The sequence below is a fragment of the Sus scrofa genome, chromosome 13 (assembly GCF_000003025.6).
Source record: "Sus scrofa isolate TJ Tabasco breed Duroc chromosome 13, Sscrofa11.1, whole genome shotgun sequence".
In the NCBI taxonomy this organism is placed as follows: Eukaryota; Metazoa; Chordata; class Mammalia; order Artiodactyla; family Suidae; genus Sus; species Sus scrofa.
Window position 1 is genome coordinate 11163116 of NC_010455.5, and position 13467 is coordinate 11176582.

Here is a 13467-nt window from a genome sequence, read left to right on the forward strand (position 1 = left end):
AACTGAGGGGCTCACACTGTGCAAATGGTATACAAGTATTTGGAGGAGTCGAAGGTTTTTTGGGGGTGGGTGGAGTGGAGGCTGAAGAATGGAGTTGAGAGCAACCTTCTCTCCTCCAAAGGGAACAGCTCTACTTTTCTGTGTCTGATAAACTGCATTTCATTGGAAGATTTCATTTGGGTAAAGGGTTCTTTGTGGAAAAAAAAAAGGTAGAGAACTGCAGGTCTAGACGATCCTTACTGCTCGATTTCCCTGGCACAGTCTATAAATTACAAATAGCGTTTCTGATACAAGAGCTGGGACTGGTCCCCTGGAGAGAGGGCTGGGAGACAGAGGCAGCCAGACTGGGGGCCCCCAGGGAGAGCCTGGCCCTCGAGCACTGTAATATTAGTACTGGTTACAATCAGATAGCGCCACCCCAACTGAGGCGGCTGGACAATAGGCCAGAGGCCCTGGCGATGGGAGGCACAAAGACAGCATTCAAGGGGCCCGACTCCCACAGCAGCCTGCACTTCTATAGACGCCACAGACCCCGGCCCAGCCGGAATGACACCTCACTGCCAGAAAGCCGTTTTTCCTGGTTAGCTTTTAAAGTGCTAAAAATAATAAACAGAGAAAGGGAAGTGCTGACACAACTCTAACTGCAGAGCCAAGCTGAAACTGTTGTTATAATAATGTAAACAAACTGGGTTCCCAAATGACATCCTAGCATCCCAAACAGGCTGCCTGATGTCTCCAAACATCTGGGGCCTAGAGGGAGGTTGGGGGGGCTTCTCAGGAAGGGGAGGCCACCTTCCCTGTACAGGTGCCCGTGTCTACCTGACTCGCTCTGACCCAGGGTGACCTGATCCTTTTGCCTTCTTTAGCACTCAAGGAAAAGAGAGATTTAAGAGACCGCTGCCTCTGTTTCTCCATTGAGCATTTTCTTTCTTTTCTTTCTTGCTTTCCCTCTCTTCCTTTCTTTTGCATTTTAGGGCCATACCTGCAGCATATGGAAGGTCCCAGGCTAGGGATCAAATAGGAGCTGCAGCTGCTGGCCTGATTCAGCCACAGCAATGCCGGATCTGAGCTGAGTCTGCAACTTACACCACAGCTCACAGCAACGCTGGATCCTTAACCCACTGAGCAAAGGCAGGGATCAAACCCGCATCCTCATGGATACTAGCTGGGTTCGTGACCGCTGAGCCACGACGGGAACTCCCTCCACTGAGCATTTTCCACATCACCAATGAAAAAATGGGCTCCTTTCTCTGTCCAATTATTACTCTTCTTCCCGCAAGAGAATTTGAAGCCTCCTTTTCTCCATTATGTTTGTAATGCTTTATATTTCTCCTGAATACCTACAGAGTTCAAAACTCTCTTAAAGAACCACAGCAGCACTGCTGCAAATAAGGAGGTAATTCCCAGAACGCGAAAACGTGACAACCATAAAGACCACGAGTCTGCCAACAGCCAAGTCAAGCCTGACATCTGACCTTCCGATCCATGAAATCCCATGTGGAACTCGGCACCCACGCAGGACGGCCAATGGGAGGGAAACCGCAGATCTGGGGGAAAAAAAAAAAAGGAAACACAGGAAGATAAATAGAAGTGTTTTGTTGTTGTTGTTTTTAAAATTTCCCAACATTTGCTTGATCGGCCACTGTTCTTCTTTCTATGTGTAAATAGGGTCTGGTTTCAGAGCTGTTTCTGATTCTGAATACATGCAGATAGACTTCGATAAAAATCTCATTCCAAAGGGGAGAGGGTTACAGAGAAAGAGACTTTAACACAAAGATCGGAATAACACAGTATAGGCATGGGACATGAGGATCCCAAAGACCTACTTTTCTGTGCACAACAGGGCTCCAGGGTTTTGGATTCCCAGCCTGGGAAGAGGATGAAAAGGCAAATATGAATCTTAAACCATTCAGAACTTTTGTGCTTAAAAACGGTCCAGCTGGGAGTCGGGGGACGGTTTTGATAAGTCCTAACAAACACCAGTTGGGGCATGGACATCAGGGTGTGTGCATGAGAGGAAACTATGAAGCCGTCTAGATGGTGTCAAGGGCGATGACACTGGGGACACTTCCCTTGCATGTAAGCAGATGAAAGAGAAACCACGGCATCTGCTCTTGCAGTAGACAATGTCTTCGGGAGTCTGTTTGCACAGCAAGTAAAGACCTGCTTTTTCAGTAACGGGTCCCACAATTGTTTTCATGGTCAGGGGTGGGGACTTAGAAATCACAGGGAAACAGAGGTTGGCAGGACAAATGTCTGGGGTCCCCACTACCCAAGAAGGGACTGTTGACAACATGGTGTCATATCTGCTCTTTTTTTTAAAATTAAACAAAATAGAGCACAGGTATAATCTCCTTGACAACCTCACTCCAAGACCAGACCATGAATTGGTTTGAATCTTTGTAGGACACATTTTAAAAAGCATTTACGTGTATCCCGGACAATGGACATTGAGTGTGTGTTTTGTTTTGTTTTTCTGTTTTGCTTTCTAGGGCTACACACATGGCATATGGAAGTTCCTGGGTTAGGGGTTGAATCAGAGCTGCAGCCACGAGCCACAGCCACAGCAATGCAGGATCCTTAACCCACTGAGCGAGGCCAGGGATTGAACCTGCATCACCATGGATACTAGATGGGTTCATTTCTGCTGAGCCACAAGGGGAACTCCAGTAAGGGTGTGCTTTAATTCATCTTTGTGATTTAACTCAACACATGTGTACCTATGGTTCTACATTTTGACTCAACATCTTGTGTGGGAGCTGACCTCACTGACTGCAGAAGCTCATGCCCTTTCCTGGCACACTGAGTCTAAGTTCTGTCACTGCCTTTTCACCCAACACACCATCAAAACATTAAAGTGTCTATAATGGCCTTGTTGTGTTATTAAAGCATGTGCTGGTTGTGTGTGTGTGCCTGTGAGCACATGTATGTGTGCAGGTGTGAATTTTCTCTGCAGCTCTACTCTGTGAGCTTCTCAGGATTCTGTTCTTCTAAGCTATGGCTCCATGCAAGCCGGACACTCAGTGTGTTGAAAGACAAAATATATTTCTGGTGTCAGAAAAATTGATCTGCTTATCATTAATTTTCTCCCCTTTTTGAACAACATTAAGGACCACTTGGGGGTTGTATTTATCTATTTTCTTCAAAGTCCCTCTCTGCTTGCTTTTGTGATAAATCTTTAACTCCCAAATTGTCATTATCAATGCACTGTTTGCTAGGCCACCAGAAGCTCTGATATTATGAGGCTGAAGACCAGGACATTTAAGAAGCCCATTTACAAAACAGACTCACAGACATAGAAAACAAGCTTATGGTTACCAAAGGGGAAAGCTGGGAGAGGGATAAATTAGGAATTTGGAGTTAGCACATATACACTACTATAAATAAAATAGATAAACAGCAAGGACCTAGCGTATAGCACAGAGAATAACCCATAAAGGAAAACAATATGAAGAAAAAAAATATATAATGAATCACTTTGCTGTACACCATAAACTACCAGAACATTGTAAATCAACTATACTTTAACCAAAAAAAAAAAAAAAAGCAATAACAATGCATATTCTAAAAGTGGTCTCAAAGACTAAATTGACAAAGCCTGGAAGAAGCTTGTGTCTGTGGCTGTTGTGGTTTTCTAGTGACTATGAGTAGACATACCCTACCACCCTTGACACTATTATCTAAAAAGAAGCAGTGCCTTTGTGTGAAAATAATAACTAATTTGTTTGAGGACATAATTCTGATTTAGACCTTGGAGAATATATGTGACCCTAACTCAGTGAAAACAACCTAAACACTCTCACATCATGATTCATACTAAGCACTTTAATGCAGAACATGTCTCAGGTAAGTTTTGTGGGCTGGGGTATGCTAACTTTCCCACCCAATCTCACTTAATCCTCACAATGCCCCTAGGAGGTATGTATTATTAATAACCCTATTTCTCAGATGAGGAAAGGTGTGACAGAGAAAGGTTTAAAACTGTGTCCAAAGCCAAAGAGGGAAAAAGAGGCTAGCCAGGCATCTCACTCAGGCAGCAGGATGTCATGGACCTCATTCTGAATTACTGAGAACTGGCTCAGATTGAAAGATAAAACTGCAGAGGAGAAAACTGAAAAACAGTGTCACCGAGGTGGCTTCCAAGTTTTGCTGTAATACAAACAGACAGCATCTCTTTCATGGTGTGGCTCAAACCAAGAACACACCAAATTAGAGTTCTCCAAGTAGACAAATTCAAAGTGATTTCCTAGTGATGAAGGAAATTTAAAGTAGCAAGGTCAAGCCCCAGACCTTTCCAACTTAAACATTCCCATTTTTAAATTCTTCTCTTTAGAAAGCAGGGAGCTGTGGATTTGCTCATAGCTCAAAGGAGGCTGCCCGGTTTGTTTACACAAGATTCAAAGCAAAAATGAGAATCGTTCCTGGGGACAACTTTGGCCTAGAATGTGTGTTCTTTGCACATTTTTAATTGGGACACAAATACATTAACAGTGTGGTTATTTTGTACTTTCAAAAGATTCTGTTTTGTAACTGATTCATATTTATATTTGGAATACATTTATTTCTGGGTATGAAACAGTTCATTTTGTTAAGTCATCTGACCTGAAGTGAGGTTGGCACTATTTTCCATGACTGCTCCCAATTAATGCAAATTGAAGGTTAAAAAAATAAATAAAGTCCCTTTAACTTGGTTTATTAATATATGTTATTTATAAATGGCTCTTGGTCTATTTTTTTTTTCAGTCTGTAACTATGTGCAAATATACTCTACAGAACAAACTAGTAAATACATAATGTGTATTTTCTTGCAAAATTTTCATTTAAAGAGGGGTTACTATTATGGCCCCAAACTAATATCATCTATCTATTTCTCTGGTTTCAGGTCTTTCCCCAAATCCTGTGGAGCCTGATATAGACAGATTGTGTGACATTCACGACCTACATCTTCAGCCCTCCCTGTTCCTACTTTTTTGTCATGTAACTCTGCAGATCCTCTCACTAAAGAGATCAAGTCAGTTTCCTCACTCCCTTTGATTCTGGTTTTGGCCATGCAACTTGCTTTGGCCCATGGAATATTATTAGCAGCTAGGCTGCATGTCGAAGTTTGAAAAAGTTCTCGTTGTATTTATGGGTTTTCTTAGCTCCTCTGTAATCACCATGGGAACATGCCTGGGCTGGCTTGTCATACTTGAGCAATATAGGATGGCCATCACAGATCAGCCTGGAGCAGCCAAGCCCCACACATACAAGAGCATCCAAAGATGAGCAGAGCCCCCCAGCTGACTCACAGGTACATGGGTAGACCAGCTAGAACTCAGAGAACCACCAAGTAGCCAACCTTCAGACTTGTGAACTTAGAAACACCAATTGTTTCAAACCATTGATTTTGAGGTAATGTGTTACTCCCCCAGGTAAGCCTGTATAACGCTACCCCTGGTTTGCTCAAAAAAAGAGAGGCCCTCCTAGAAAATAGTTTAAAATCAGGTAGTAACATTCAGCAAATATCCACCCAATGCCAGCCCTATCAGTCAAGGTTCCAGTAGGAAAACATAAGGTGGACTAAGTATTTAAACAGAAGGACTCTTGTCAGGGAATTGATGACATAGGAGAAGGAAGGATGTGAAGGCAAACAGGGAAGAATGAGGCATCCAGGAACTCAGTAACTGCAGAAAATCCCTGAGTGACAGACATGAAGAATAGAATAGAAGAATAGAAGTGTGGGTGCGAAAGCCCAGAGGCCAGGGCGATCCCACAGAAGCTCATAGCCCAAAGGGGCTCCCTAGGAGGAGCTGACGCCCCAGCGGAGACCAGCTGCTACCAGAGAGACTCTTCAGGGCTTCCCAAGGCTGACTGCAGCTGGAGGCCCCTTGACTCAGGACCCTGGACAGCCCACTCCTAGGGGCAGCCTCTCAGTCACACCAGGAAAGGGCAAGGAGGGATCTGAAGGCCATCAGGCCAACACACCACCAGGATGGTCAAGACGCTACACACGGCATGAGCCGGTGCTGAGAACACCATCCACAGAAATAACTGAGAGTCAGAAGAGACACTGGGCTTGAAGGTTAGAAAGGGCCTGAGCAGGTGAGGGGGTGGGTGGGAGCACAGTGAGGGAACATTGAGAGAAAGAGGCATGTTCCAATTAGGCTGAGACGGTTGTGTATTTGGGAGGAGGCAGGAGGACTGGAGTGGGAGCAATGAGGCCACAAAGTGAGAGCTTGAAAGATTGGACTTCTTTCTGTTCTGAAAGCAATGGGATGTGAATCAGTTCTGAGCAGAGAGGAATATCACTTATATGTGGAATATATTTTAAAAAATGCTACAAAGGGACCTATTTACTAAACAGAAACAGACACACAAACAGAAAACAAACTTATGGATACCAGAGGAGAAAGAGGGGGGAAGGATATATTAGGAGTATGGGATTAACAGATACACGCTACTATATATAAAATAAACCATCAACAAAGACCTGCTGTATAGCACAGAGAACTCTACTCAACATTCTGTAATCACCTACGTGGGAAAAAAAATCTGAAAAAGAATGGATATATGTAGATGTACAACTGATTCACTTTGCTGTACACTTGAAAGTAACACAATATTGGAAGTCAACTGTACTGCAATATAAAATGCGAATTAAATTAAATTGAGAAAAATAATTTTTTTAAAAAAGAAATAATTACTCTGATAAAAGTTTGAGCGATAGGTGGGAGGGAGACAACCAGACTAGGATTTATAATTAAGCATCGACCTCCGGTAGCCCATAGCCCTCCTGAGCAAATTGGCAGGAGTCTGTGCAAGCTTTCAGTTTTCTGAGAGGTGGCACTGAGCTTTCACGTGGCTTTCAGTGGAGTCCCTGACCCTTGACCCTATCCAACATTTGTAAGCACCAGAAGCAGGGAAGCCATCTAGAGAGCTCCTCGAATAATTCTTTTAATGAGGATCAAAAGTGCAACAGTGGCAATGGGTACAGAAAGGAATAAACAGACATAAACATTTGCAAGGAATTATCTAAAATAATCTGGATAGCTATGAGCAGAAATGACAGAGGCGCAAGAGATACTAGAAGGTTTAATTTTGTAAATGAAGGATAATGAAGATATTGATCTCTGGGGTGTACACTTGAGACTGATATAATATTGCAAATCTATTACCCTTCAATTTAAAAAAAGGGTACAGAAGAAAACAAATAAAAGGTTTCGTTTTGGGTTACCTCTATCTGCTCTCCTTTCCTTCTCCCTATAAAATGGAGGAAGGCACGCATGTTTCCAAGATACCATAAAGATTACTAAATTGAAAAACTTCAACATAAACAAGTGGCATATACATCATCACTGTCCCCACCCATGTCGTCACAGATATTACTAATCAAATGCCACCTCTCCTTACTGCTGAGTCCAAACACAACCTCCAAACCCCTCTCAAACAGCTCCTCAGGTAGCCAATGCTGTTTTCTAGAGTGAATGTTTTTATTTATTGTATTGCCTCTTCTTTGTTTTCATAAGGATTAATGATGTACCAATGAATTGATGCATTGGTCAAAGGTATTATATACTAATATGATCTATATACACATATTTATAAGTGCATTTCCCATGTATGGATAATTTACATACCATTGGTCTACCCTCTAGATCTTACCCAAGTTCATGAGTCTACTTAATATGCACTCAAAGCAATGAATACAAACTTAAACTAAGCTGAATTAAGGGGGAAAATTTTGCATGCATGAAAACTTACTTGGTTAGTAAATTATTATAGTAAAGTTTTAAAATCAGCCCATGTCATCACAATTAGCTACTAGTGACTTCATTGTTTGGTAAAGTCTTAACTCTAATCACAGGCAATCAGATATATGGTTGCCATGAGCTAGCCTTGTGTCAAAATATGATGACCCTTGGTTTGGTATTTGAATGACACTATGGAAGTTTTCTGACCTGGGGTGTTTTCTTTCTGACATTTGAAAAGAGGTGTCATTATCAGAGCTGCTTTCTACATAGAACCATAATAAAGACAGATTCCGATAAGCCAAGCTTTTTCTACTTGTAGTTTTGATCAGCAGGAAGGTAACTGCTATCTATATTAACATAGAAACTTCCCTGCTCACCTTAACCCCAGACCCCAAAGTCTGATCTGTTCAATTCCAAAGAAACAACTTTTGGGAGTTCCTGTTGTGGCTCAGCGGGAAAAAACCCAACTAGTATCCACAAGAACATGGGTTCAATCCCTGGCCTCACTCATGGGTTAAGGATCCGGTGTTACCATGAGCTGTGGTATAGGCTGCAGACGCGCCTTGAATCTGGTGTTACTGTGGCTGTGGTGTAGGCTGGCAGCTGTAGCTCTGATTCAATCCCTATACTGGTAACTTCTATATGCCACAGGTGTGGTCCTAAAAGCAAAAAATAAAAGAAACAACTTTTGGAAACTGTCTATATAAAAAAATTATTCCCAGCAAAAAGTAGGAAAAAACCCTCTAATGTAAAAAAATTTCCAGCAGTAATTATTTGACCATGACTCACAATATGAAGCTTGTTTTGATCTCTAACACATGTGCAGAAATTTAAATGTGTGTATGTATATCTACCTGAAACAAAAGTTCTCTAAGACAATATTCTTGCTTATGTGAAGTACTTGGATATTTTCTATTCCATTCAACCCTGCCCTTTCTATTTGTTTCTACATACTATTTCATTAAAGAAAAGTTGGTCATAACTTGCTAAACTGATTTCATAATCTGCTAATAGGGCCTAACCCACAGTCTGAAAAACACGACTGTAGCAAAATCACAAAAGGATTCTGCCTTTGTTCACCAATGTAAACATATCCACGAAAGACCAATCCTCAGCAACTTAGTAAGGAAAAAAAAAAAATCTCTTGGCTCTCTCTCTAGTACCCTGGGTGAAGCCAAGGTTTGCTGAGCCAACTTTTGTACTTCGTGATGGTTGGCAACGACGGAAGACTGAAAGACGGAGATCAAATCCTCTCTGTCCTCAACACATCTCTTCCGCTGGGTAATTTATACCATGCAAGTATCAAGCTATTCCATTTTGCTGTCATTTACTGTTCTTTTTCCAACCTCAATGGAAACTCAGGATCAGTTTACTGTCTTCTCACTTCGGTGGAATTAGATTCTCCTCCCTCTGGCCCCTTTGAACAAAGATGGCATTCATTCCTCTGGAGAACCACCACCTCTGTTTGATCTGCAAACAAAGCACGGCAGGGAAACCACTACCCGTGAAGGGGCAATAGCAGAAATGGGTGTTGAGGATGTCTATCCGGATCACAGACTAGAGCGAACTTGTAATGATTCTTTTGACCAAACGCACACAATTAGAATTGGAACCACACAATGAACCGTAAGAACCAACAAATGGCACAAGGCTTTAGAGCTTCAAAGTCAGTGGCACCCAGCAAAAGAGAGCCATTGATTGAAAAACTAAAAACCATTTCATTGGAGTTCCCTGGTGGCCTGCTGGTTAAGGATCCAGCCTTGTACCTGCTGTGGTACAGGTTTGATCCCTGGCCTGGGAACTTCTGCATGCCATGGGCGTGGCCAAAAAAACCCTAAGCAACCAACCAAACAACAACCAAAAAAAACCCATTTCCTCTTTCTTAAAAAAAAATGAGCAGATACTACAGAATCATCATATTGCAGTCTTTGGAGGCTTTCTGGCCAGTACTCTGGTGCTAGAATAGCCTTTCTTACCTGTGACTTCTTTGATATTCACGCACTTACTATGCACCCTTCCTTCTACCTGTATTCACCCAACTAGTAAAACATTAGCAAGCATATCAAAAGCCTGAAGTTTTCAGGTTCTTTTATTCAGTCTTTCTTCTTCCCAGGATTTATCTTAAATAAATGGTTAAGGCTATATGCAAGGCCTCTGTGGCAGAGATGTTCATGAGGTATTATCTACAACAGCAAAGGGCTCAATGGATATACAATGAATGGCTAAAAGTAGTCCTCTTTGGGTGGCTGGGTCATTGAGATTTAAATTTATTCTGTATGAGTTCCCATCATGGCGCAGTGGTTAATGAATCTGACTAGGAACCATGGGGTTACGGGTTCGATCCTTGGTCTTGCTCAGTGGGTTGAGGACCTGGTATTGCTGTGAGCTGTGGTGTAGGTGACAGATGTGGCTTGGATTCCACATTGCTATTTCTCTGGAGTAGACCAGTGGCTACAGCTCCAGTTCAACCCCTAGCCTGGGAACCTCCATATGCCGTGGGAGCAGCCCTAGAAAAGGCAAAAAGACAAAAAAAAAAAAAAATTATTCTGTATACTTACCTATGCTTTCTGAATTTTCCAAAATAAAAATAACATGTAAGAACTGAAAATAACACATCTGTGCTTGTACTTGTTACTGACACACTGGTGAGTCTCTGAGTGATTTTCACCAGGCCCCGGGATGCACATGTATGATCTCGCCCTGACACACACTTCAGGGCACTCCAGTTCCCACCTTGGGCTCCTCAATGATAAAATGGGGACAGTAATAACCATCTAATTCACAGAGTTGTGGGAGGATTAAGTTAATAAAATATTGAATGCATAAAGTGTTTAGAACAGTGCCTGGCACATGGAGGCATGATGTAAAGGTTAATATCATGCTGACCCAGGAAACTGGAAGATTCTTATCTAGTACCATGATGAACCCAACGCAAAGGCCCAGGAAGAAATAGGTTTGCTCTAAGTGCCCTCAAAGTAATGTGGACTTGTGGTTGCCAAGAGGGTGGAGGGAGGGAGAGTGATGGACAGGGAGTTTGGTAGATGCAAACTATTCCATTTAAAATGGATAAGCAATGGGATCCTCCTGCACAGTACAGGGAACTATGTCTAAACTCCTAGGTTAAAACATGATGGAAGATCATATGAAAAAAAGAATGTGTGTGTGTGTGTGTGTGTGTGTGTGTGTGTGTGTGTGACTGGGTCACTTGGCTGTATAGCAGAAATTGAAGGAACATTGTAAATCAACCACACTTTAATTAAAAAACAAAACCAAGGACCTACTGTATTGCACAGGGAAATCTACGTAAGACTGTGTAAATAGCTTATATGGGAAAAGAATCTGAAAAAGAATGGATATATGTACATGTATAACTAATTTACTTGGCTATATACTTGAAACTAACACAACTTTGTAAGTCAACTGTGCTCCAATAACATCTATTTTAAAAATGTGAAAAGGAAAGATGCTCTGCACTTGGAGAATCAAAATGGAGCATAAAGAAACTTTAATGGATGATGGATATATTCATTATGTTGATTGTGGTGATGTTTTAATAGTCAAAACATACTAAACTGAGTATTTTAAATACATTCAGTTTATTTTATATCAGTTACACCCCAATAAGACTGTTTCAAAATGAAGATGAATTAAAGACCTTTTTAGATGAGCAATCCTAAGAGAATTTTTTTCACCAGCACAACAACACTAAAATCACATTAAAGAGCTGTACCTCAGGCAGGAGAGAAAAGGTCCAGATGGGAACTTGGAAATTTAGGAAGAATGATGAGTGACAAAAATGGTAAATATGTAGCAAAACTAAATGAATATTAACTGTTTTTAAAACAATAATTGTAATGTCTTATAGTTTTAAAATGTATGTAAAGTTGAAATATAAGCAATAATAACTCAAAAGATATGAGCAATAAATAGAATTAAAATGCTCTGTTGCACTTTCTAGTCATAATTTGTATAACAAATTAATAGTACAAATTAATAGTACAATCTTAACTTCTAGGGTAGATATTAAAATGAAGTAAAAGAACATAGGACTAAAAAGCCAATTGAGGCTTTTAGAATTTAAGTGAAAGAAAGGCTAGAAATTAAGGAACAGAAAAGGAGGAAGATGGGATTAAGATGGTGGAATAGAAGGACTGGAGCTTAACTTCTGTCCTAAAAACAACAAAATTCACAACTAAAGGCTGAGCAATCTTCAACCAAATGGAACAGAAACTTTAAAAAGATACCCTACTCCAGAAGACAAGGAGGAGGCCACATCAAGAGGTAGGAGAGGTGATTATATGATATAAAAAACCACTTAACTCCCAGGTGGGAAGCCTCACAGACTGGAAACTAACTGGTTCACAGAGACTCACCTACAGGAGTGAGAGTTCTGAGCCCCACATCAAAATCCAACGTGTGGGGATCTGGCATGGGGAGAAAGAGCCCCTGGAGCATCTGGCATTAAAGGCCAGTGGGGCTTGTGCACAGGAGCTCGTCGGGACTGGGAGAAATGGAGACCCCATTCTTCAAAGGCGCACACAGACTTTCACATGCACTGGGTCCCAGGGCAAAGCAAAGTCTCCATATGAATCTGGGTCAAACCTGACTGCAGTTCTTGGAGGACATCCGGGGAAAACAGGGGTGAATGTGGCTTGTTGTGAGGGAAGGACATTGGAAGCAAAGCTCTCAGGAATACTCAGCAGCGTGCCTTTCTCTGGAGGTGGCCATTTTGGGAAAATCGGGCCCCACCCATCAGTCAGTGCTGAGAAGCCCCAGGGCAAACAACAATCCAGGTGGGATCACAGCCCTGCCCCTCAGTAAACGGGCTGCCTAAAGACCCCCTCAGGCACACAGCTGCCTCTAATCCCATCCAGAGACTAAGCCCCACCCACCAGAGGGATTAGAATCAGCTCCACCTACCAGTGGGCAGGCATCAGGCCCTCCCATCAGGAAGCCTATAGCAAGCCCCCATACCAACTTCAGCCACAAGGGGGGAAGACACCAGAAGTAAGAGAGGCTACAACTCTATTATCTGCAAAAAGATCACCACACCAAAAACCCATAAGAATGAAAAGACAGAGAACTATAACTCAGATGAGGGAGAAAGGAAAAAACCCAGGAAATCAGCTAAGTGATGAAGAGATTCTCAGCCTCCAGAAAAAGACTTTAGACTGTTGATGCTGAAGATGATGAGAGATATTGGAGATAAACTGGAGGCAAAGATGGATAACTTACAGGAAACACTGACCAAAGAGACACAAGGTATAAAACTTAAACAAGAAGAGATGCAAAATACAATAACTGAAACAAAAAATACACTAGAAGCAGCTAACAGCAGAATACAGGAGGCAGAAGAATGAATAAGCGAGGTGGGACAGATTAGAAGAAATTACGGATGCAGAACTGAAAAGAGAAAAAAGATTGAAAACAAATGAAGAGAGTCTCAGAGAACTCTGGGACAATGTTAAATGCACCAGCATCCGTATCATAGGGGTGCCAGAAGGAGAAGAGAGAGAGGAGGGGACAGGAAAAATATTCCAAGAGATAATAGCTGAAAACTTCCCTAACATGGGGAAGGAATCACTCACTCAAATCCAGGAAGTACAACAAGTACCCTATAAAATAAACCCAAGGAGGAATACACCAAGACACATAGTAATCAAACTGACCAAAGTTCAAGACAAAGAGAAAATCCTGAAAGCAGCCAGGGAAGAGAAACAAGTAACATACAAGGGGA

The 13467-nt window shown here is 41.9% G+C and overlaps 1 protein-coding gene across 20 annotated transcripts in view; it reads right to left on the bottom strand.

Annotated features, from left to right (window-relative positions):
* Positions 1-13467, bottom strand: part of THRB (thyroid hormone receptor beta) — a 459872-nt gene that overhangs the window by 262400 nt on the left and 184005 nt on the right. For 15 of the 20 annotated variants that reach the window (XM_021071429.1, XM_021071425.1, XM_021071436.1 and 12 more), the window contains exon 2: positions 1476-1547. The exons of 1 other annotated variant lie outside the window; for it this stretch is intronic. Coding sequence is in view for 7 of the 19 variants with exons in the window: in XM_013981410.2 (XP_013836864.1) it covers positions 1476-1547 (72 nt within the window). In the remaining 12 variants the exon portion in view is untranslated. Of the gene's footprint in view, positions 1-1344; positions 1551-1826; positions 2303-13467 lie in introns of those variants that run through there. 4 more of the 20 variants (XM_013981419.2, XM_021071427.1, XM_001928465.6 and 1 more) reach the window with 4 other exon arrangements.